This window comes from Amborella trichopoda, chromosome 1 (assembly GCF_054954075.1).
Source record: "Amborella trichopoda isolate Santa Cruz 75 chromosome 1, AtrichopodaSantaCruz75HAP2 v2.0, whole genome shotgun sequence".
NCBI classification, from domain to species: domain Eukaryota; kingdom Viridiplantae; phylum Streptophyta; class Magnoliopsida; order Amborellales; family Amborellaceae; genus Amborella; species Amborella trichopoda.
In genome coordinates, this window is record NC_142336.1 from 47,084,647 (window position 1) to 47,108,773 (window position 24,127).

The 24,127-nt window shown below is 34.3% G+C and overlaps 2 protein-coding genes across 4 annotated transcripts; one reads left to right on the forward strand and one right to left on the reverse strand.

Annotated features, from left to right (window-relative positions):
* Positions 1-628: 628 nt before the first annotated feature.
* On the forward strand, positions 629-5,913 carry LOC18442305 (transcription factor). 3 transcript variants are annotated; one of them, XM_088868749.1, is made up of 6 exons: positions 694-913; positions 2,414-2,497; positions 3,033-3,105; positions 3,817-3,913; positions 5,167-5,222; positions 5,473-5,913. In XM_088868749.1, exons 4-6 carry the CDS (start codon positions 3,866-3,868, stop codon positions 5,591-5,593), a joined length of 225 nt encoding a protein of 74 aa, XP_088724875.1. In that variant the 5' UTR covers positions 694-913; positions 2,414-2,497; positions 3,033-3,105; positions 3,817-3,865; the 3' UTR covers positions 5,594-5,913. The 3 variants fall into 3 exon arrangements, with proteins under 3 accessions (XP_006852590.1, XP_088724872.1, XP_088724875.1); XM_006852528.4 differs by lacking the exon at positions 3,817-3,913 and having other exon boundaries at positions 629-913; XM_088868746.1 differs by lacking the exon at positions 3,817-3,913 and having other exon boundaries at positions 629-913; positions 5,173-5,222.
* A 59-nt stretch (positions 5,914-5,972) lies between these two features.
* LOC18442306 (protein ABIL3) lies at positions 5,973-10,644 on the reverse strand. Its single transcript, XM_006852529.4, has 9 exons — positions 10,311-10,644; positions 9,666-9,748; positions 9,416-9,566; positions 8,153-8,252; positions 7,907-8,005; positions 7,757-7,796; positions 7,555-7,607; positions 7,038-7,147; positions 5,973-6,482 (listed from the first exon to the last, which is right to left on the reverse strand). The coding sequence occupies exons 1-9, from the start codon at positions 10,404-10,406 to the stop codon at positions 6,324-6,326; spliced, it is 891 nt and encodes a 296-aa protein (XP_006852591.2). The 5' UTR covers positions 10,407-10,644; the 3' UTR covers positions 5,973-6,323.
* Between the last annotated feature and the right edge of the window lie 13,483 nt (positions 10,645-24,127).

Genomic DNA, 24,127 nt, shown 5'->3' on the forward strand with positions numbered 1-24,127 from the left:
TTAAAGATGAAAATGTATTTTAGAGCTATCACAAAGATTTTCAATATTGAAACTATATTTCTCGATACTATTTGAAGGTAGGTTTTACTTTGATTGTTTAGAGCCACGGCTATAAACAAACTGCACCAATAATTAAAAGGTGGGGTTTGTATAGAACCTACCTTTAAATAATAGCGAGAAATATAGTTTTAACATTGAAAATATTTGTGATAGCTTTAAAATATATTTTCATCTTTATTTAGAAAGTTTAAAACTTTAAAAATAATGTAGATCGATAGGTCTATGAAAACTTTAAGATCTTGAAAATTGACCGTAAAAAAATGCGTTACAAAATACACCATTTCCAAACCTTGAAATCCATTTTTTTCTCGTCCATGCATCGTGACGGTGAAATGATCAATTTGAGCATCAAAACCACTTGTTCTAATGAAATTTTGAAGGTAGACTTAAATTTGATTGTTTAGAATTTCGGCTCTATATAAGCTTTTCCCATAATTAAAATGAAGGGAAAATGCAAAAATAAAATATGCAATTTCTATAGGGCTGCAGCCTCCTACACCGTTCATCTATTCGGACGGTGGAGATTTTTCAAACTACTGGATTTAGTCCAACAAGGATTTAGTCGGGTACCCAAACCCGGACATCAAACGTGGTTACATTCCTGACCAACACGACGCGGGAAAAGCTTCCCCCACTCCCAAAAATATCCCCCAAAAAATAGGCGACCTATTTTCTCTCTCTAGCTCAAGCGGCTTCACCTTCTCTCTCTACTCCACCACCTTCCCTCTCTGCCGCACCCTACTCGCCTCGCTTTCTTTCCACTCTGAATCCCTTGTTTATTCTCTCTCTACAGCTCACTATCGCCTCTCTCTCTCGAACAGCTCTCGCCATCAAGCTCTGCATCAAATTAAAGGTGCTCTCTCTCTCTCTTTCACTGTATTTCTGTCTTCATCTTCCTCTACGTCATTGCTAAGGATTAAGTATATGAAGTTTTCTCTACTTCTTGTTCTTCTGCTATTACTACTCTCTGTTTCATCCTTTCGGTGTTACGTTAGTTTGATTAATTGTTTTCGTTAATTGTGAATCTATCTTTCGTTTTTTTTGCCTATGGCTTTACTTTATTTTTGCATATTTCTTTCTGATGCGTCTTTCTGCAAAAAAATCGATCAAATTTTATTTTTCTGTTTGTAAATGTCAAAATTTATTGGTCAGGAGAGATATTATAGATGTTATGGGGTTTCTACTCTATGCTCCAGATTGTATGCATTTTTGTGCTTCTTACTGTTTATCTTATCTATTCGTTTGTTTGGATTTTGCTTTTTGTATAACTAAATGTGCTTTATTTTTATTTTTTATTTTTGCTACTCTGTCTTCGTAATTGTTAATTTTTAGTTTCTTTGATTTGAGTCTTTGCTTCATGTGGTGGATGCAAGCGATGACAGTTTCATTTTGTTCTTCAGTTTTTTTCTGTCCCTATTTCAAATGGAAATTGTGATTTTATCTCTCATGCTAAGAGGTATGAATAATAAAAAATATTGGAATCCAACCTAGATGCAAAAACCTTCTCTAAACTCCAAATGATGGGAGTTTGTCACATTTTAACATTTTTTTTGGTTTTGGTTTGAAGAATAAACATAGCAATATTGTTCAATATGAATCTATTGTCCTGTATATTCTATGAGATCATCTTTTTGCATAGTAGATTACGTCATAAGCTTAAGGATGGGCTACATGTTTTGTGATTTGATCCCTCCATTTGATTAGACCTACCATGGATTACACATGCTATCAAAACCTCGATTGAAAAAATATGACCATTTCATTGCTGATAAATTCCAGTGAGCGGTTGAAACTAGCTAATATCCAGATCTCTAGCTTTCGGAGTTCCCAGGTTTATTCAAACACAGGTTTCTAAAATCCCTAGGATTCCATACATGTTACCAAACGTTGTACTTTCAAAGCACTTTCCATCACCAAGTATACAAATTTACATCTTCCAAATTTCAAGCTATGTGTGTTTCTGGCTTCCAGTCATCAAACACACCCCAAGTACGTCTGTCTTTCTATCTGCTTAATCCAGTATACTTTTCCCTGTTAATTCTGTTTATTATTGTCAGGGTGTCCTCGCATAACTGTGGCATGAGATGAAAGTTTCACTTTTATCAGCACTTTTATATGTAATTCGTTATTTCTCTAAGAGGCTAATTGCCAATAACCCCTTTTTCCCTTTCACCCCTTTCTCTTTCTTCAAGAATAAAAGAAAGAAAGAAAGAAAAATACGCTATTTATTTGGGATTTTTTGGTAGATTTTACTTTGAAATTGTTTTCCATGTGAGTTTCTTGGCCTGTTATCCAGAAAGCTTATCAGTCATTAGAAAACTTCAGCTGTATACTAAATATATGTTATTTTTAGAGAGATGGGTGCCGTAGTTGTGAACACAGAAGGCCCTTCCATTGGTTCTACAGACCAGCCCCTCTCAGAGTGGCCATTCTCCTGGTAAGTTTTCCTCTCGTAGTTCTCCGCCTTAAATTTTCTTTTTATTTCTCAGAGGATATTCTTCTTTATTAGCTGTCATCAAGTACGCGTTTAACTTTTGGTGTCCAAACTTCATGACTTTATATCTCTTTTACGGCGTGTTTGATTGTTGGAAGAAGGGGTCTCCAAAATATGGAATTTTGTAAGGAAGGGGAAGGGGTGGCTTTACTCCCCGTCGGAAAGCTGCGAGTTCCACTCTGTGGCTTCCTGCAGAGAATAATCAAATGCAGGAGGGAGATTTGGTGGAACTTGGGTCTCCTGCTCTCAAAAAGTTTCACCATTAAAATTTTTGGGTTCCCCAATTGTTAGAAAAATTCATTATTTCAGACAAGAGAATTAATGTCTTAGTTGATGAGTAGTACATTAAGGAAATGAGGGTAGAATTGATGAGCTGCAGACACTGTTATGTGATGTCTTTACTCTCCCAAAATTCAATCTGCTTTGTACCTTATATATCGAATTGCAGTCTTTAATCTTTCCAATGTGTTTTTTGCAGTGACTTGGAAGTGGATTGCGGCTCAGTGGAAAATGCCTCTATGATCTTTAGAGCTTTAGATGTTGATAAGGAGGTAATACATTAAATGGAATGCTTCCATGTTGCATATTCCGCCTTTATGGTTATTTTTTGGGCTCTCATTCTTAGTTTTAAATTGAGTTGTAGTCTTGTGATTGTCAAAATGCCCATATCCTTTTCATTTTAGACCACAAAAAGAAATTGGGGGCACTAGGAGAAACCTAAAATGATCTGGCTTATCAAGAAACAGGTATGTGTTGGATTATCATGTGCAGTGTATTTATATAGGGGAAAAAAATTGCACTATCTCATGGTAAGAAAAATGACTCTACGCACACTACCTCCCACATGCGCACATGCAACATCCGAAAAAACAGAGAATTTCATCCCTATGTTTAATTTTGGTAGACTTGTTCTATTTGGGAGAACTGATTTGTCAATTTTGGAAGCACTCGATCTTCTCCATGTCTTTTTGTATACGTGTAGATTTTTGACGGTCAATATCAGGAATATTCTTTAATAAGATTCACCGAAACTCATTTAATCCTTTTGCAAGAGTTATGCCTTTCCTTTATCTATTGGTCGTACCCTATTTGGGTCGGTTATTTCCAGATTCAAGTTTTCAATCCATCTCTCATTTCCTTTTTTTGTTTTTTGTTTTTTCTCATCTCACCTCTTTACTTTCTCCCTTATACTGATAGTTGGGATTGAGTAGGTGTTAGTTTTTCTTGCTTCCAGTCTTTGAGCAGCCTTGTGTATTTTACAGATAACTTAATTCCTTGAAACATTCGATTTTTCTTTGGTGAATGTGATTGATGTCCAGCGCTTGGTCTCTATTTTATTACATCAAGTGGTACTTATCTGTAAGTTGAATTTTGAATCATTTTCTTCACCCTCAGATTTTTGTTTCATGCACACTTGCAATTCCATGATTTCCATCCAAATTCCCATTGAACCATTCATAGTGGTACTTCATTGTCCTATTTTGTTGATTCTTGCTGTTTGCTTGTGATAAATTAGTTGTTTCTCAACTCCTATTTGGTATTACATACTAGAGACTTCTTTTAGTGCATTACATGGTAGTGATCAATAACATGTCAGTGACCAAATAAATCAGAGAGCGCCAGTTGAAGGACAATTGTGGTATTTATATTCATGACACAGGCAATCCTTGAATGTATCCATTTTGAAGGATCTTTGGCACATGTAGCCTATGATAGTACAGAAATACCCACTGAATAATTGATATTATTGGAACCATTTTTTTTGTGCTGATGAATAGTTTGCAATCTCAGTTGTTGTTACTCATGGGATGAACAAGAGATGTTAGTTTTGCTGAATGCATGCATTCCTATATGCATGTATGTAAAAAGATATTGATCTATTCCATTCTGCTGATCAGTGTTTTATGTTTATGAGAATTTGTTGCTTTTGCTGATTAGCATTTGTTGTTTCTAATGTGTTTTTTTATTCTATTAAATAATCTGTCATGAGTTTTGATTTGTTAATTCAACTCCTTGCACGGATGACACTATTGAGTCTATTTTTGTAGATAATTATACAAGGGTGTGGTTTGTATAAGGTTGCAACCTTAAACAATCCAAGTAAGGTGCACCTCCAAATTTTGTCTTGCACCAAAATTCTTTGTATGGCCTTATAATCCATATTCATCTCTAATTAGGAATTTTAAACTCCAAAAATAGTTCAAATCAAGTAGATCTATAAACACATGAGAATATTGAAAATTGATGGTCTAGAGAATGTATTGTAAGATGTATTGCTTTTGGTACTTGAAATTTTTATTTTTTTAACATATTCATACATCTCGGTATTGAGATGATCAATTGGAGGGTTGTCCAACATCAAAACAACCTTTTCTGATGGATTTTTAAGGTACACCTTAATTTTACATTTTAAGGTTGCCGCGTTATGTAACTTATTCCATTATACAATGTGGCAAGTATCTTCAATGGAGTTAATTTGATCAGAATTATTGTTTTTGGATCTTCTTCTGTTTCTTTTAATAAACTGTTAGCCTTTTTAGCCATCCATGTTGATTGATTAAACCTTTGGTTGGTTATCTCATTTTGCATTGCTTCATGTAATCATGTTACAGTTGCAGCCTGGTAAAGTGAAGAGGCAGATGTTGTTGTCTGATGGAAGGCTTTCAGTGTGAGTGACTTAATTAATAGAACATATGATAACAGTTATCTTTTCCTTTTTCCTATTTGAGGCAATTTTATTGTTGAATCCCCCTGCGTTATGCAAGCTAGATTGTGTCTTTTTTTCTCTTTTTTTTTAGCCTTTGTATGAAATGTTCGTATTCTTATCTGGCTTCAACTATCATAGTAATCTCCTTATAAAATCCCTAGTTTTGTGGTCTACTTGCTAAACCTTATTTCTTCTCTTCTTCTTGACTCAGCCATTTTGAGGCAGTGGAAGCCAGATTTCTCCGTGCATCATTCAGTGCATTTGTTGATATCCTGACACTTGCCGCAAAGCTTATTGAAGAATTTGGTCCAAAGGAGGGATCAAGATCATGACTTAAATATGATCAGCCATTTACAGAAGCGGGCAATCATTGCTCTTGCTTCCAGTTCCTTGCATGCACAAAGCTCTCAAGTATAAACAATGAAATCACTTCTCAAGACTGTTGGCATTATTTGCATGGTCAAGTCAACATTAATTGTTTGTTCATCTTGGAATCTAATTTAAGAGTATGTTGTTACTGTGAATGATTTTTATCACATTATTCCCAAGAATCGCCCCTTGGGTTGCCTTTCACTAGTTTGGAGGTACTTATGTTCATTGTGATCCAATAACATGATTATCTCAAATGTAAATTACAAGATTTTGAAACTCATCCATGTGTTGTGTAGCGTGTCTACCTGGTAAAACCAAGTGAGCCAAAAAGGCCCTATGGAAAAGAAAGAAAATATATTGAAGCCTTCCATGTTGCTTGTACACATCCAAGTCATCGTTTACATTATCTCATGTGAAAGCAGGCGTACCCACCTTCTATTTTCCTCTTTAACAGTTTTTTCCTCTACAAATTCCTGTGCTAATCAGCTCTTAAGCCAAAGGGACTTCCAACTGTGATTCTCTAACTGCCCAGTAATATTTTTTGCTTGCTGCTCGGGGTAAAAATTGGTGAGCACCTAAAAGTAACCAATTCTGGACAATTAGCAAACCAAAGAGCTGAGGCCGAATGAATCTCTAGTGGTTGGTTGCGATGCATTGAGCTTGGTTGTGTAAAGATGTAGAGAGTGTTTATCAAGTAGAGAGAGGTTGCCTGTGCTTGACTGATCTGCCCCTGCTGAGCAGAGCTCTAAGAAATCGTTTGCTTCTTCCCCTATTGTGTTCAACCTCTCTTTCTTCTTCCATATCACCATAAAATCTCATGGAAGCTGACTTCTGAGGTTCCAAAGGAAACTACAAGTGCAAGCAAAACAAACCAGTTTCTGTTATGAGTCCTCCCATTAACATAAAAATTACTTGAGTTTGAGAATAGTCACTTTGAACAAACTCGAATAAAATGTAAAGCTCAAAACATGGCTACAAAGATCAGAAACAGATTAAGAAACCATGTACAAAAAGTTCCCAGTTAATACCAGTCTTTTACAATTATAGTCAGTTATAAAATTCTAGTCACCTATTCTAAAAAAAATACCAGTTTTTTACAACCCTTCTCACTCACAAATCTGACTTTTGAAGTGATGCGTCTTTATGTCATTGCACTATGTGGGAATGGTTGATGAAAAGTTATATTATTGGTTAGGGGTACTCTAGTTGCGGATTTTTTGCTAGAAACACAAGTCCAAGAGATCGGTTTTATATTGCATATCGGTACCTAAGACTGATCTATTTGATCAATTTAATTATTCAAACTTGTGTTTTGCTAAACATTTTTTGGGCTCTGAAAGGGCCCAAAATAAAGAACAGAAAAGGAAAAAAAGTATTATGTATGTATGAGATATGTATATGTACCCTCCTCCCCGAACTGAAGGGGCTCGCATTGATGGTTGTCCGATGAGCAAGTGATCCACTACGAACAAGAGCACGTGACGCAGAGAATGGCGAGATTGGTCCTTCACATTCTGATCCACAAACCATTCACAATACACAAAATATTTATTAATGAGCCCCCTTAAGTTTTAATACAGCAGCTAGAAAATGATGTATGGTTGGGAAATGATCACAAAAGTTCCTAAGTCATGCAGGTGCTCTAGAAACTTAGAATCTCATAAAATTACAAAGATTGAACACCTATCTTGTAAATGGCTATTTTGGCCCCTCTGGTAGTAGGACAAACCAGGACCTTTTAGTAAAATGACAGACGGTGCAAAAGTCATTGGTAGAAATGACCAATCTAAGCTTTGTTTTAAAATTCCAAGTTCATGGGGAAATGTAGGTGTCCCAGGAACTAGATTGATATTTTTCATTACTGAAACATGCATCTTATTAGTTGAGAAGAGTGAAATCTTTTTATTTGCATGATGATTACCTGTGAAGTAAAAGCCTTGAGGTCTTGGTGAAGGAGACAATGAATGCGTCTTCCTGAAATGGATTCCACCAACCCAAACTAAAGTAATTTAAATTACAAAGCTAACTTTGAAAGAAAGGAAACTACTGCCTCTTTACTAGGTTTCATGGGAATTTGGTTGAAGAAAAGCATCATGCTTCTTGGAGCGCATATCTTTACTTACCTCCTTGAAGAAGAGGATTTCTCTCGCCTCTTCATGCTAGCTGCCACAGCAACAAAACACACGTTAATATGAGAACTTCCGCTGTGCTCAAGTATTGTTCCAAGAATTCCACAAAAGCTCTTGGATGCATATGAATGAAAAATTATATACCGGCATGAATAATTTGCCTGTCATGATTGTCAAGCTCTCTGTCAAATTCTTGATAGGGTTTAGCGACTTTAGCTCCACCTCCAGAGTTACTTAGATTTCCTGCCAAACCCAAATAAAATGAGAAAGGGAGGCTCAAGGACAATTGGCCAAGTTCATATCTTTATGGCTAGACTATGGAGTGACCATAAGATGTAAACCCATTGTTTCTCTCTCTTTAGAAACCTGGGGTTGGTTCAGAAAGCTTACCTTTTAGCATGTATCGTTTGTGGTATTTGGGAGCTGTAATGGTGATAGACTGTTCACCAAGGCCTTCATGATCCATATATTCTTGACACATCCGCACCCTCTATAATTGACAGTAAAAGTCAGATTTCTCGATCTGTTTTAAAATTATTAATTTTACAGGAAGATATAAGGTAGAGGTTCTCTATTCTGATCATTGTTGTCAACTGTAGCTGAATCATTTCATGTGGCCTGCATCGCATCGAGGGACCCTGCATATGCAGGATTTGGTGATGTGCTTGCATATGCAGGTGCATTGCCCGCATATGTGGCCTATTGCTCTTGGGCAAAGTTATGCCCATGAGCATCCTGCCCCCCGCTGGCGCTCTTCCCGCCCGTCTATCTGCATGGAAAATGAGGGGGAAAGGTTCTCTTCTTTTGGTGGGGCAGGAGGGTTATATACCCCAACAAAAACCTGTTAGAATCAATTTTGCATGGTTTTAAGGGGTTTTAGACTTAGATATGGAAATCATTTTTTCTTGAATCCAAAGTTTCCAAAAAAAAATTCAGGGCTTTTGTGGGCATGCATTCAAGAGTCTTTTGGGTATTGTTTTAAAGGTTTTCAGAGGAGAATTAACTGCGCGTGACTCATGTGATTGAGAGTCAGACATAAAGTGTGTTCAGTATATTTTCTATTTTATATGTCATGAACTTTTGGTATTTGGACCTTTAGACTTTGGAGGTCAGAAGCTAATATGTACCGGTGCATTGTGATAATGAAGTAATTTTGGGTGTTACCTCATGGGTCATGACTCGTGACTATTTAATTTAATGAATGTGATGGAATGGAGTACTCTATTTTACATGTTAATCATATTAGCCTCTTAGAGAATAATAGAGAACAAATTATTTTACTGTTTATCATGTTATATGGTGACTCAAACAACTAATATATTAAAGATAAATACTTAAATGCCTACCATCACATAAATCATATATATTTAAGTTTTTTATGCATTCTTATATATTTTAAATTTTTACAGATTTTTTAGGTTGATTGACCACATGGGAGGTGATGTGCGTGCATTATACCATAGAAAACCACCTCATGGACTCTGCATCCCCCATTTGATAACACTTCTTCTGATTACTTGATTAGATTCATGCATTCTACTGGAAGATGCACTAATAAGTCCCCCAGTCTGATTAAGACATATTAGCTTGAAGTTCTCAATTTCTAAATTGATACAACCCATTCTAATCAGAGAGATAGAGAGATAGAGAGACCTGCTCCATGCATCCAATTCGGAACTCTGTTTCTGAAACCTCTTCGACCTTTTCGTTGAGGAGGCCGTTGACCCTGTAGCTTACTGAACCCAAGTGGTCTACTGTGTTAACAAGGGCTCTAACAGCAAAATCCTTCAAGGTGTCCACCACCCTGCAGATTTCAAGTCACAAAAAACAAACCATAAGCATGAGTATTTCTTGAAGAAAATATCAAGCCAAATCTGATCAATTCGATCAACTCAAGGCTCACGTTTGTTTGTGATTGTCATTGGTGTAAGAGAGTTCAAAGTGTTCTGCAGCAGAGTACAGTTGCGCCCTTAGGTTCTTCAAATCCTGTAAAAGCCAATAAGCAGTATATGAACTCTTTTTCCTTTTGTTTTTTTGTTTTTTTTGGCTTTCGATTTAAAAGCAATAAGTAAACAAGATATCAAAGTCCATTCACCGCCAGACAATTGCAATCACTAGGGGATGTTACAAACTAGCAAACATTGATGTTAATTCAAGAATTCAATGAATAATCATAATAACATACTCAATAAACAAAGCATCCTTCAGGAAAAAGAAAATCTTTTAAGGTTTTATCAGAATTTGCTTTTGTTAACCAGAAAGGTCAATAAGTTCTCTACAGATAAAAAGTTCTTTTCCATAATACATATTGTTTGACATCATTGTAGATTTGCAGAGAGAGAGAGAGAGAGAGAGAGAGAGAGAGAGAGAGAGAGAGAGAGAGAGAGAGAGAGAGAGAGAGCCGTTTCAGTGAAATTACAAAAGAACATTCTTCTGGTTCATGTAATGGAAGAAACAGCGAGTTTTAACAGCCCCACAATCTCCATTTGGTTGATCATGATAAACCCATAGAGATAAAAAAGAAATGGGTAACACAGAAAAAGAATACCTGAAGACTGTCTGAGAAGATCAAGCTCTGTTGCATAGAGATCTCATCATAAGTGGAAGCCTCTTGCGGACCAGAAGAAAGGCTTGCGCCTTCCATGAGAAGTGAAAGTAGCTGGATTTTTCCTGTTCATGCACCCCATTTAAAGAGAGAATCACTGTTCTTAGTTTGAAAAAGTTAAAAAGAATAAAAGCATTGAGGTTTCTTTGACTTGATTTTGATTGCATTATAACTTGTGGTGGCCATCCATTTGATTTGTTTTCAATTTGAAACTCGACAACTGTGGGCCTTAGAAATATTTATTTCCTCATGGCCTAAAGGTGGTTCTTTCAAACCTTAATTAAAGTCCAAAACTCACACTATTATATGGTAACTCAGTTTTGGAACATTCTTTATCATGTTAATGGACGGTCTAGATGTTTGCATCACTTTAGTGGATGTCTTGCATTGAGAAAGCCAAATCTGGACCGTCGAGTCCAATCCTATCCTTGATTTTGAGGTTATGCTGAATGAGGGTATTTTCATTATTTTTGGAAAAGGATGAGGGGTTTTTTGTCAATGAGGGAAAATTTTGATGATTCTTATAGGGTTGATGTGGGTAGTTTGGTGCTAAATGCAAATTGGTCCCTCCTCTCCTACCAACATCGTTTTGGTTTAATTGAAAGCGGTTGTTGTGATTATAAATTATTATGCTTAGTGGTATCATACACCACCAAGCCGTTTTCTTATTATTATTATGGTTGTTCAATTTCAACCCTACCTTATTTATCTTCAAGGGTTCCTGCCTCAATAAAAAAAAGTGGTTTCCATAATCCCTAAGCTTTATAAAAATAAAGTAAAGCTTCACTTTGAAATCTTGTCTAGAAAGTGCGTTGGGCGTATGAAATCTTCATGATGGCTCAAAATCAATTTTTAACACTGACTATAAATTTTGAAAATCGAAAAATGGTATAGATTTTGTAGATCCTTAAATACTTATTTTTGGACAAAATGGATGGTATCTTAGTAGGAGTATAAATGGACTTTTTGATTTTTGTAACCACTGGTTTAAAAATATTTCAAAAAATCAACAAAAAGTTTTAGAAAAGATTTATAAGATAGAAAATAAAGTAGATAGCTTAGGACAAATAAATAGTATATACTTAAACCTTGAGTCAAAAAATTTGATAAAAAGCTTTGAACAATCTTTAAATGAAAATAGCGTTATCAAAGAGCCTTATGAACCACGTAAGTCACTCTACTTTGGGACAGAAATCTTGACCCTAGAAGAAGAGTACAATGATTTCAAAGCCATAAATGAAATTCTTGAATACTGGAAATCCCAGTATATCAAAAAAACTGATAATGAAAACCTCATGATAAAAAACAATTATCATCTCATTCTAAACATAGAAGAAGATGAGTCTTTTTCGGTTTTCAAAGTAAAAACCGAGTCCGATACAGAATCAGATTCAGAAGAAAAAGCTGAAAAACCAGCTTCAGATTTAAAAGGAAAAAGGAAGGTTGAAGAGCCAGACCACTTGGATTCTGACCTCGAAACCAAAAGGTATTCTGCCCAAGAATGGGAAGAATACCTACGAAATTTTCAAAAAGAAAATTTTGCAAATTTTCAAAAAAAAAGGGAAGCTTCTAAAAGAGAAGACTTCTATCAGACTACTGAGAAAAATCTCAAACGTTTGTAACATCTGAAAAACCAATTCTCACTGTAAACAACAGATGGGAAGATTTAAACAAACATCAAGTTTCTGTAACTGGAACTTATTTGGATATTAAAAATGTTTCCTTCTCTGAATACAACCAAGTCATTAGCGAATGGGCACAATCCATGACTATTGTTATTGCAAACTCTATTTGAATTTCATAATAAATGAGGTGGTTGCACCATTAATGTGGAAAGTACAAATGTACTGACGTGGTTTGCCAAAGTTAGCTCAGATGTCTAAGAAAAGTAGATGAGGTATCCAAATGTCATTAATTGCAGTGGTTGATGTGTCAAGTCTTCATTAATGAGACTGATGAGGTGTCATGAGTTTCATTAAAGTGATTGATGAATCATCCTGACAACATTAATTTTGGCCGATGAGGTGTCAGATGAGGTGGTATTGATGATGTCAGCGCCTACATCATAGCCTGCGTCATTGATGACGTCATGTTTTACGTCATCCTTGCATTATAGGGACACATGTGCTGGATAATTTTGTAGGTGGACCGTCTCGTAAAATATTATTTTAATCTTCTATCATATTGACAATATTGGTTTTTCCAATAATGTTTAGACTGTCACTGTTGGCAAAAGACTGGTTTTCCCAGTTATTCAGCAATGTATCTCTGAAAATCCCGAGTCTCTCTTCAGCTTGGTTAGCTAAATCAGAGAGGAGATGAATTAGTATTGTTGCAAGATAGAGATTTAGATATTTTCTAAATCTATATCTAATTCTTCTTCAGCTGTGTGAGCAATCGGAAGGTCTGTTACAAACAGTCTTCTGCCATCTGTAAATTTTGCCGTTTTTTATCCTTTAACAGCATACAATTTTTTGATGAATGTTATTATACTTTTGATTGCGCATTTAACAACATCTAGATTTTTTCTCTTCTTCAATAACAAGGTTTTGCTCGGAGATATAAATATCCATTTGTTCTGTTTTTCTCAATTCCCAAATCTGGTATGGCTGAAAGAATTTTTCTCTAGCAAATCATCCAGTTGTATTGGTTATGTCAAAAGTAAGGTGGTCATTGTGAGTCTATGATTAGAAAACTTTGTATACTACACTTTTGATAAAATTGGGAAGGAACTTGAGTGATAGTGACCTAAGGTGCTCAAAGATAATAGTCCAAGCAAGGCCCGTATTCCACAATCTCGCCATAATCATAGTTTTGATTATAGTCGAAGTATAATACGACTTTCATATTTTGGTGCGAGTCAAGATATATGTATCCAAACTGACTTTCCAGGAGTTATGGAATTTTTGAAAACTGGCATCTGTCTACCATTTGGGATATTTTTGAAAATATGTCGTTAGGTAAGACTTATTTAGCCTTTTCATAAAGATAGATTCTTTTGATTTTTTTGAAAACTAGATCACCTGTTTGATGATCGAGGAGTCGTGAAATCTCAAAAAAATACTTTATTTTGTCAAAAGAGAAGTTTTCATTCCAGTCTATTTGTTTAATGGATAGAAATATTTTCTCTTTCAATTTTTTGAAATTTCGACTTTGATTGTTTATCAGGTGTGAGAGTGAATTCATATGTTTTCGAAATCGGGCTTTGTTTCTTAAGAATAATTTTTCTATACTTGATCTAGCTCTTCATAAATATTGTTTGGAATATCAGGTTTTCTGAAAAAACTAGAAACTTGTTTAGTTTCTACAGGAAAGTTTTGGTGAAGGTCTCTTTGTAAAACTAAAGCTTTTTTGTGAGAAATATTTTTTGAACTTTGGGTTTGAGCAAATTGGTTATTCGCTCTAGACCATTCGCTTCCCTCATTTTTTATGAGTGACCGCTTTCCATATTGTGCTACAATGTACACCTTTTAGGACTCGAAATCTTTTTTTACAACCATATGGTCAAGGATGGGACGATCAATTTGAAGGTTTTTCGAATCCAGAATTACAGTTTTCAGTAAGTTTTGAGGTAGGGGTTTACTCATGAAAAATTATTTTAATCATCAAGGGACACATTTCAACATTTTTGTTCCCGTAAGGTGTAAAGTTAAAAGATGGATGCAAACGGGTGGTCCATCAAACAAACAATTGAAACTCGGAGTTTAAATATTTTCTTCATAACTTATTATATTAAGTTTTAAAAATTATTTATTTATACATACTCATACTCATGATCTCCATCTCAAGGCTATATGCTCCTTAAAAATTGGGTCTAAAAGTCCATCTCAATAATGGAGTTCTGAGAGGGGACTCATGTCGGCATGTCCTTTACTTGTTTTGTTAGGACTGCGGCGGTGTCAAAATATTTTCTTTTTATAAAATGCCACACCCAGGAAATCAAATTTTTGTAAAACTTGAATACACGGCTGAGATTAACGAATTAAAGTTTTTATGGAGGGCCAGGATTGTCGACTCAATGACAAAAGGTAACACGAGTGAGCAATAGTTGGCATATTTTGTTTTAAAAAAAGGGTAGTGCACGCACGCACGCACGCACGCACGCGTAAATTATGGTGTATCGGTGATTTCTGTGTTGATAAGAGACGTGGAGTTGAAGAAATGGATGGAGGCGGTGAAAAGAAGGGTGGTGCTGAAAATGATGATATGTTTCTGGTGGGCAAAACTTGCCATGGAGTACGGTATAATTAAGAAGCCGACACCAACGTAACTTTTTAAAGAGGGAAGGACAGGCCAGAATGTTCTTTACATCCCAATCCCAATGTGTTGTCTGGAGTGGGGTACATCATTCATTGGTGATTTGGATTAAGTTTGCATCGGTCTAAATTAATAATTAAAAAATAAAAATAAAAATAAAAAATAAGGGCTTTTATGGTAAGCACCTAAAAAATTTAAAAACGAGTGAGAATCACGTAAATATCTGTTTTAATTTTAGTTATTATTAAAATATTAAATACTTTCTATCATAACTGATATGTCCGTTTTTTTAGATTTTATAACAATTTTTTTTTTAAAAAAAAAGCGAACCTACCCATTTTGGGTTTTTTAAAAACTGAAATCAGGTGATCTGATTTCTTCAAGAGTATACAATTTTTTTCTCTAACTTGTGGGTCTTATTTGTGTTATCACTTTACCACTCTCTCTTCACATTATACGGGTAAAAATGTTTTTTTTTTTAACTCTCTCCCTCTGGTCTTCACCGAGCGTATTTTTTTTTTGTAAGTTTCACCTTGCCTCTTGAGAGATGAATTTGGCCTAGATATTCTCATAGCTTGAAGGGTTTGAATTGACGAGACAATCTCTTTTTGAAGGTACAGCATCATCTGTTTGTTTTCTATTCTCCTCTGATGTATACAAGTCAAATTTGAGTGGGCCTATCGAAACCAATCGAACCTGAGAGCATAGAAGGTCCATAATGGCATTTTGCAGCTATGAATTTGCCTTTGAATGAGGCCAAGAGAGTATCGTTGGGGAAATTGAGTTGAGGCAGGATTAGCCGATTGCAAAAGTGTTGGGTGATTGAATTCGGTGGTTGCAAAAGCGTTGAGGGATTGAGTTTTTAAGTTGGAAGGAAAAGGGGGGAAGTAACAGGAAGGCCATTTCCCTTAATAGGGGGAGTAGAGAGAGAAGTTGTAAGAGAGAGAAAGGATGAGAGAGAGGAGCCTATGTTGTGGGGGTACAGAAAGATAAAATACGCTGTTTCCAGATGGATTAAAGAGAGAAGAAAGGCCTTCAGGGCGGAGAGAGAGAGAGATCATTGTTGGGAATCTAAAGAGAGGGGTCGGTTTTAGAGAGAATAGTAGAGATGTCTCAGAGAAAGCGGCCATTTTTGGAGAGTTAACTGAATCATCTTGTGTCTGCCTATTCAAAGAATATACGTGGAGTTTTTGGGCCCTCCAATAAATATATCTAATCTCATAATATTTGATATTTTTTTTAAATTTCGAGGCTAAATAACATAAAATATTTGATATTTTGATAATAGCAAAAACTAAAACGGATATTTAAGTATTTTTTTATTAAAATTTTTTTAGATACGCTTATTTTTAAAAAGAAAAGAAATATAAAAAAAAGGAGGATTTAGAGGGGAACTCAGCCGAGACCTATACCATCTTGAAATTAATTTGGTCCCGAATGATTCCCATCCAAATCGGTGATGTAGAATGAGAATCACTGGGTTTTAAACACAATAATTTCTTTTTCTTTGTAGCACATATAATTATCTTATGAAAAATTGTTTCATGCGGGCTCGACTGCATTTCTACATATGCGGTCCTGAAAGTGTAAAGCATCCATAAGATGGATGCAAGTGGGTGTTCCATCTAAAAACAACATAAACTAACAGTTCAAATGTTTTCTTACTATAATTATTATTTTTAGTTTTTAAAATTTATATATTTTTTCATATTCATGATTTCCATGTTAGAGATTACAGGTTCCTAACAATTGAGTTTTAAAATCCGTCTCAAAAATAGATTTATTAATAGGCTTGCATTTCTACATATGCGGGCTTGGCTTGGCTGCATAGAAACTGGGTCCACATCTTATTATCTTGCCGGAGCACTTTATACAATCACATGTAGCATACTCTTGTGGAAGCATACTGTATAGTTACTCCTTCAGGAAAGAAATATTTCTCGTGGTCAAAAGTTGTGTTCCATATAATCATCAAAAATATATTTTCAAGTAAAAAATTTAATTTTGAGTTCATGAACACATACATTTGATCGTCATGATTGCATATCATATTTGAATTTTAATTTTGTTTCTACAAGTCCAAATCATGTGAAATTTGGAATGTTTATTCTAAAAAAATTGACGAATCAAATAAAAATATAAAAAATATAAAGAAAAAGTTTATACAAGGTTGCAACCTCAAATGTAGAATTAAAGATGCACATAAAAAATCCATTGGAAAAAGGTTGATTGAATGTTGAAAAACCCTAAATTGATCATCTCAACATCGAGATGTATGAATATGAAAAAAAAAAAGATTTTGGGTCCCAAAAATATTGCATTTTGCAATATATAATCTAGACCGTCTCTTTTCAAGATTTTCATATGTTTATAGATCTACTTGATTTTAACCATTTTGGAAGTTTAAAATTTTTATATTTAGAGATGAAAATAGATTTTAAGATAATCTTAATAATTTATTACTGTAAAATTACATGTTATGATAAAATTTGGAGGTCGCCGTAATTGGATTGTTTAAGGTTGCAACCTCATAAAAACCACACCCAAACATAATTCATAAAAATTAAATAGACCAGGGTATTTTAGTAAATTTATTTTTTACGAATAATTTTTTAAATAATTCTATCAAGTGCATCTTGATGAGAAGAGTGGAATTCCCAAATTTTATGTGAGTTGGATTTTTTTTAAAATATTTCAAATTCAAATATCAAATACAGTTGTGACCGTCCGATCGGTCCAGATTGAATCTGGACCGTTGGACTTATACCATTCCATTAGCCCATAAGATGACAAGATCTTTTCTCACTATAAAATCAGGTTGGCATGTATTTTTTCATTCTTGTAGAGTCTAGAGGACGTGAAGAGTCTCAGGTTAGAAAAAATTTCTAAGTTTCACATTCAACGTTTTCAAGTAACTATAATGTCTCTTTCATTTTTCTTTCTTTTTTTTTTCTCTTTTTTAAATACAATTTCAAAAGGAAATGATCTTTTTGTAAAAAAACGATGAGCACGGTTAGGATTGAAATCATGGTATGGGAATGTGAGAGACGCCCATCAGAGTGCATGGAGTTTGCATTCATGTAAACCACGCAAACCGATGGAGACATGCAGATATGGTCATTTCAGCATGAGAGAGACTAACCAAGCTTAGAGAGACGTTGATGAGAGAGAGAGGTTCAAAAGTTAAAACAAAGGGGGGTTATTTAAATAGTTATTGAATTCAACCCCATGTTGCACCAATTGGAAAATAAAAGGAACAATTTTTAAAAAGGGTGATTTTGGAAAAGGTGCTAAACAAGCAAAGTAACGCACGCCTTGAACCATATTGAAACATTTTTTGGTACTGGAAAACCCTAAAACGGCCTAAACCCTAATAAATTCGAAGTTCAAAAAATGATGTAGATCGAGTAATAGATATATACATATTCTATATACAATATAAATGAAAATGGATGGTCCAGATAATGTGTTACAAGATGCATTATTTTCATGATTTAAAATCTTTTTATTTTTTTATATTCACCCATCTCAAGATGATGAATTGGCTTTCTAGTCTTAAAGCAACCTTATGTGGTAGGCTTTTGAGGTTCACTTTACTTCTATAATAAAGTCGTCACCTTATATAAATTTTTTTATTTAAATAATGATTATCTGAAGTCTAAACTGTAATGCCCATATAAATTTTCCAACTGAGCATACATGTATGAGACTACTTTGATTCCTATTGAACTTGGTTCATTCTAATTTTTTGCTTGCAATAGATTAACAACAAAGGGGAATAATCAAGTGCGCATCAAAACAACCTCTTGTAGTGAATGTTTTGAACTAGGCTCTAATTTGATTGTTTAGAGCTTAGGCTTTATATAAACTTATATATATATATATATATATATATATATATATATATATATATATATATATATATATATATATATATATATATATATATATATATATATATATATATATATATATATATGTCACACCCCAAGAATTTACAATACTGTTATTTTTGAGATGTGACAGACAAAACATATATACATCTATTGATAGGACAAATTTACAGTGGCGAGGTCTGACATAGTAAATAAAGAAAGCTAGCACAACAACAGTATTTTTCAACGTTGATCTTGACTAGCACTCAATGAATCCGTAGTTATCCTGAAAAAAATGTTTACCATAATTTGATGAGTTTGGCTACTCAGTAAGTGATCATCATAATCCTAAAAATAATCATGATTGAAAGATATCAATATTTTCCAAAAAAGAGATCTATTAACAGAAATACATTAACAGGTTCACTTTAAAAAAAATGCATAATTAAGTACAATTCGAATAATTGAAATACTTATAACACTTTTAACGACAGTATGTAATTCAAAGGATTTTACAAAATACCCTACTGGCGTCCCAAGTAGGTCACCTATATACCCCATCGGCGTCCTGATAGGTCCACTTAATCCCTATCGGCGTCCCAGATAGGTCCACTTAATCCCTGCAGGTCCACTTATACCTCACCGGCGTACCGGATGAGTCCACTTAATCCTTACCGGCGTCTCGGATAGGTCCACTTATACCTCACCGGCGAACCGGATGAGTCCACTTGCATACTTAAATTATTTCTAAATCTCTTTAAACATTCGAAAGCAGCAATATCATGTACTCAACATATCACTGAAACCATTAATATGAATTTCACTTAAACCATTAATAACAGTCACTCTCTATAATATTTCAAAAATAACCAATCAAATATTTTGGGCTCAAATTTAGAAAGGTAGCCATTTGTAAAGGCATTCTAGCATAATTGCCAATTTAATATATATAGAAAAACTCTTATAAAAATTCAAGAATACGGAATTATCACAATTTATGGAATATCAATTCACAAATAAACATTTCACAACAATACTATAATCAATTGCAAAAATGTCAATTTTTAAATAATAAGGCAGTCATTTGCACATGAATTTTACAATGTCTAAATATTCAAAACAGTAGAAAGAAATATCACAATTTTACTAAAAGCAGAAATATCACATTTATTTCTAACAATAGACAAGAAAAATAAATAAATTTATTTTTCTAATTTACAGCATTCAAAATTTCCAACATAGATAAAATATCACAATTTTTATTAAAAAGATTATTTTTCAAGATAATGAGATCACGTGCGCATAAAATTTATCGCGCCTAAAATTCATGATAATAAGCAGAAATAATTATTTCATTTTATTTTTAAAAAGAATGGATTATTTTTCGAGACAATGAGGTCACTTACACATAAAACTGATAAAATAAAGATTCTAGACGGAAATATCACTATTTATTAAAAATAGACTATTTTTCAGAAAGACGATGTCACTTACACACAAAACTTATAAAATAAATATCCTGAACGAAAATATCACTATTTATTAAAAACAGACTATTTTTCAGGAAGACGATGTCACTTACACACAAAACTTATAAAATAAAGATCCTGGACGGAAATATCACTATTTATTAAAAACAGACTATTTTTCAGGAAGACGATGTCACTTACACACAAAACTTATAAAATAAAGATCCTGGACGGAAATATCACTATTTATTAAAAACAGACTATTTTTCAGGAAGACGATGTCACTTACCCACAATTATTTGAGTGGGAGCTTCCGATAAAAAAATTCGGTTCAAGAGAGAAGTTCACTGTGTTTCGACCAGAGAGAGAGATCTCAAAATTTTGTTTTAGGGTGGGAGTGCTCACATCCCCTATTTAAATTCTTATAATGTATTATTATATTGTTTTATTACGCTCTACCTCATACCTGAGGTGTCGCGTTAAAAGCAGACTTTTATCGTACGAAAACCACGTCCGCTAAAGGACGTTGCCAGCTGCAAGCAGCAGGAGGCAAAAGCAGGCAAAAGAAAAAAAAGTAATGGCAAGCAAAAGTTAAACGAAGTAAAACTTTTTGAAAATAGTGATGGTCCCCAAGGACCATCATATTCAAACAGACCATCACCTATTTAAAAGCATCTTTTCTCCTTTTTATTTTTTTTTTATTTTTATTTTTAAGATTGTTACAATATATATATATATATATATATATATATATATATATTGTATTTCACATAAAATCGAGGGACAACATGTGGATTCATCAAAAGTGTTATTGTGTATCGGTTGATTGCTCTAGAGATCATAGTCTCTGATAATGGGATTATAAGAAGCTCAAAATACTGCAGCGAATTATCTCTTTATTGATTGATTAATCAAGAATATACATGACCCGTAATAATATACGGCCAGTAACAATTAAAGATAAATACCAACGGTTACGGATAATTACTAACTAATCTTTTCATAATCAAGAGACACCTAATTAAGAGATATATATCCATACAAATACATATATGTATTGATATGTATTCATAACGATGTATATCAATACTAACAAGATATCCATATGCTAACACTCCCCCTCAAACTCAATATGCTTTTTCATAAAGCAGATGGAGTTTGAACAATAAGTTGCATAATTAAGTCTTCATGTGCATGGCAAGACTTTTCATGTGCATGGCGAGACCAATAGAAGCAGTGGTCTCTTGCTTGAACAAGAAACACAAAATGATACTTCACAGAATGGTACTTGGAAGAGCCAATATAACTCGGTGCGAATCCGAGACAGATTCAGCAACTCCGAGTCCAAGACAGGTTCAACAACTCGCGATCCAAAACATAGGCCAAAACAAAGACAAAGGCTGTTTTACAGAGAGTCGAAAGGGACTCGGCAGAGAGTCGAAACGGACTCAGCAGAGAGTTGAAACGGACTTGACAGAGAGTTAAAACAGATTCGACAGATAGTCGAAATATGACTCGGAGGCTTTTGGCAGTGCTTCCTTGGTCTATGAGTTTCTCTCACTACACTGAGAGTGTTGATTGATTCAACGATGGACGAAGATGATAGCTGAAGTTTTTCGACGAAAGGGAGAGTTGAAGTTTTTGTGCTTTAGGATCGAAGGGATCGATAAAAGAAGCTTGGTTGAGTATGACTTTGTTGGAGTAAACAAAGAGGCTTGACTTTGAGACGACTTAGGAGTCGAGAAATTCATTAGAGAGAGAGTCGACAATTGAATAGTCGACAATTGTGCATCATGCAAAGTCAAGGATCTATTCGATTTGTGGGCGACATAGGGCACGAAGGCCAAGATCTTTGGGGTCAACAAAGACCGATGGCTCCAAGAATATGATCTCAAGCAGCATCTCAAACCCCTCAAAGCCAATGAGGGAATCAAAGACATTTCTTATGCAAAGTATATTCAAAGTGCAACGCAACAAAATGCATATTGAACGGAAGCAAAGGTTTTGTATATAGATGGTGCAAGCTCTCTTGTGTTGCTTTGGGAAGCAGGGGATTAGATTGCTAGTGTAGTGTTAGGCCAGACAAGGGCGATAGTAGGCAATGCAATTCGATGCAAAACGATGACGAGAGTAGGTAGCCTTTTGGAAACATAGTCTCATAAAATTTCCAGATCTCAGATTTGAGGTTGTCGACCTCAGATCTTAGGTTGGTGAGCCCAGATCTTAGGTTGAAGAGTCTAGAGCTCTGATACCATATTAGAAACTCAAAATACTGTAGAGAACTATCTCTTTATTAATTGATTAATCAAGAATATACAAGACTCGTATAAATATACGGTCAATAACAATTAAAGATCAATACCAACGGTTACGGATAATTACTAACTAATCTTTTCATAATCAAGACACACCTAATTAAAAGATATATACTCATGATACATATCTGTATTGATATGTATTCATAATGATGTATATCAATACTAACAAGATATCCATACCCTAACAGAGATTACCATAAAAAATGAAACAGTGATTTAAAGTGTGCAAACAGTTTTCATAATCGAAAATTCTCTTCACCATACTATCCCCTAGGGAATGTTTAGGTTGAAGCAACAAACAAAGCCCTCAAGGATCATTGGGAAAATCGCGAAAGGGCCTAATTGGCAAAGATTCAATGATTAATTATGGGCATATCAAAACTTAGAGATTTTCACTCTTGATGAAAGTAGACGTTAGGAACATGGTTAGCATGCGGCCAAGCCTGCACATGACAAATGCGGGCTTGGCAATAAATATTTTTTTAAATATAATTAATTATAATTTTTAGAGAATATATAATCTTTAACATGACAATCGTGAATATGAAAAAATAAATAACTAAAAATAATAATTATATTAAGAAAACATTTGGACTGTTGGGTACAATTGCTTTTAGATGGACTACCTATTTGCATCAACTTTAAGATAGATGTTTTATACCTTTGGACCACATATTGCATAAATGTGGTCCAACCTGCATGAAACAATTGTTCAAAACAATATTCTTTGGGTTATGTATATCAAGCATACTGCGGAAGCTTGAGAGCTAATCCCATTAGAACTTGGATATTTAGGCCTTTGATATCCTATCAACTCTAGCGTATAAAACTTGTTCTCCAGCCATTTAGGTTGAGATTGTCATACCCAAATATGAGAGCCAAGTGTCCTTTCCTCTTTGAAATGCAGCATGCTGGGGTAAAATTTTGAAGTTTCAAATATAGTGTAGATCAAGCACATCTATAAAAACTTGAAAATATTGAAAACTAACAATCCAAAAATACGTTACATGATGCACAATTTTCAAAACTTGAAATCTATTTTTTTTTCATGATCATGCATCTTGATATTGAGATGATCAAATTGAGGATATTTGGACATCAAAACAACATCTTCTAGTAAAATTTTTAAGGTAGGCTCTATTTTGATTGTTTAGAGCCTCTGCTCTATATAAACTTTTAAAATTTTTGAGGTGGGCTCTACTTTGATTGTTTAGAGCCTGTGCTCTATATAAACTTTTTCCATACTTATACGAGCATGCAAGGGGACGAATGAGATACATTACCTCTAGATTTCAGCTCAATCCCTCATGGGGGTTTGGGAGAAAGCAAAGAAGCGAGATCCGACGTCACTATAGCATGTGTTGTTCATTGCCCAATTCTCGGCTACTGGTGTGAATGACTGTCTATGCAAATAGGGGAAAAGTTTATATAGTGCCGAAGCTCTTAACAATCAAATTTTAGCCTACCTCAAAACTTTCACTAGAAGAGGTTGTCTTGATGCCCAAATATCTTCAAATTGATCATCTCGACATCAAGATGCATGTACATGAGAAAAAAATAGATTTTAAGTTTTGAAAATAGTGCATTTGTTATGTATTTTTGGACCGTCAATTTTCAAGATATTGAAGTTTTCATAGATCTGACGATCTAAAATATTTTTAAAATTTAAAATTTTATAAATAAATATGAAAATATATTTTATGGTTATTACAAAAATTTTCAATATTGAAACCATATTTTCGATACTATTTGAAAGTACGCACTAATTTGATTGTTTAGAGCCTAAGCTCTATACAAACTGTACCCTTCAAATAGTGGATATGATCTTTAAAAAGTGGATC

Excerpts from the sequence above, each read along its gene's own strand:
- LOC18442306 (XM_006852529.4), bottom strand. The coding sequence starts at position 10,406 with ATGGAAGGCGCAAGCCTTTCTTCTGGTCCGCAAGAGGCTTCCACTTAT. Across the intron at positions 9,567-9,665 it reads AATGACAATCACAAACAAAC|GGTGGTGGACACCTTGAAGG; the intron begins GTGAGCCTTGAG and ends TGAAATCTGCAG. Across the intron at positions 8,006-8,152 it reads CAAACGATACATGCTAAAAG|GAAATCTAAGTAACTCTGGA; the intron begins GTAAGCTTTCTG and ends TGGGTTTGGCAG.
- LOC18442305 (XM_006852528.4), top strand. The coding sequence starts at position 2,418 with ATGGGTGCCGTAGTTGTGAACACAGAAGGCCCTTCCATTGGTTCTACA. Across the intron at positions 3,106-5,166 it reads CTTTAGATGTTGATAAGGAG|TTGCAGCCTGGTAAAGTGAA; the intron begins GTAATACATTAA and ends ATCATGTTACAG. Across the intron at positions 5,223-5,472 it reads TCTGATGGAAGGCTTTCAGT|CCATTTTGAGGCAGTGGAAG; the intron begins GTGAGTGACTTA and ends TTCTTGACTCAG.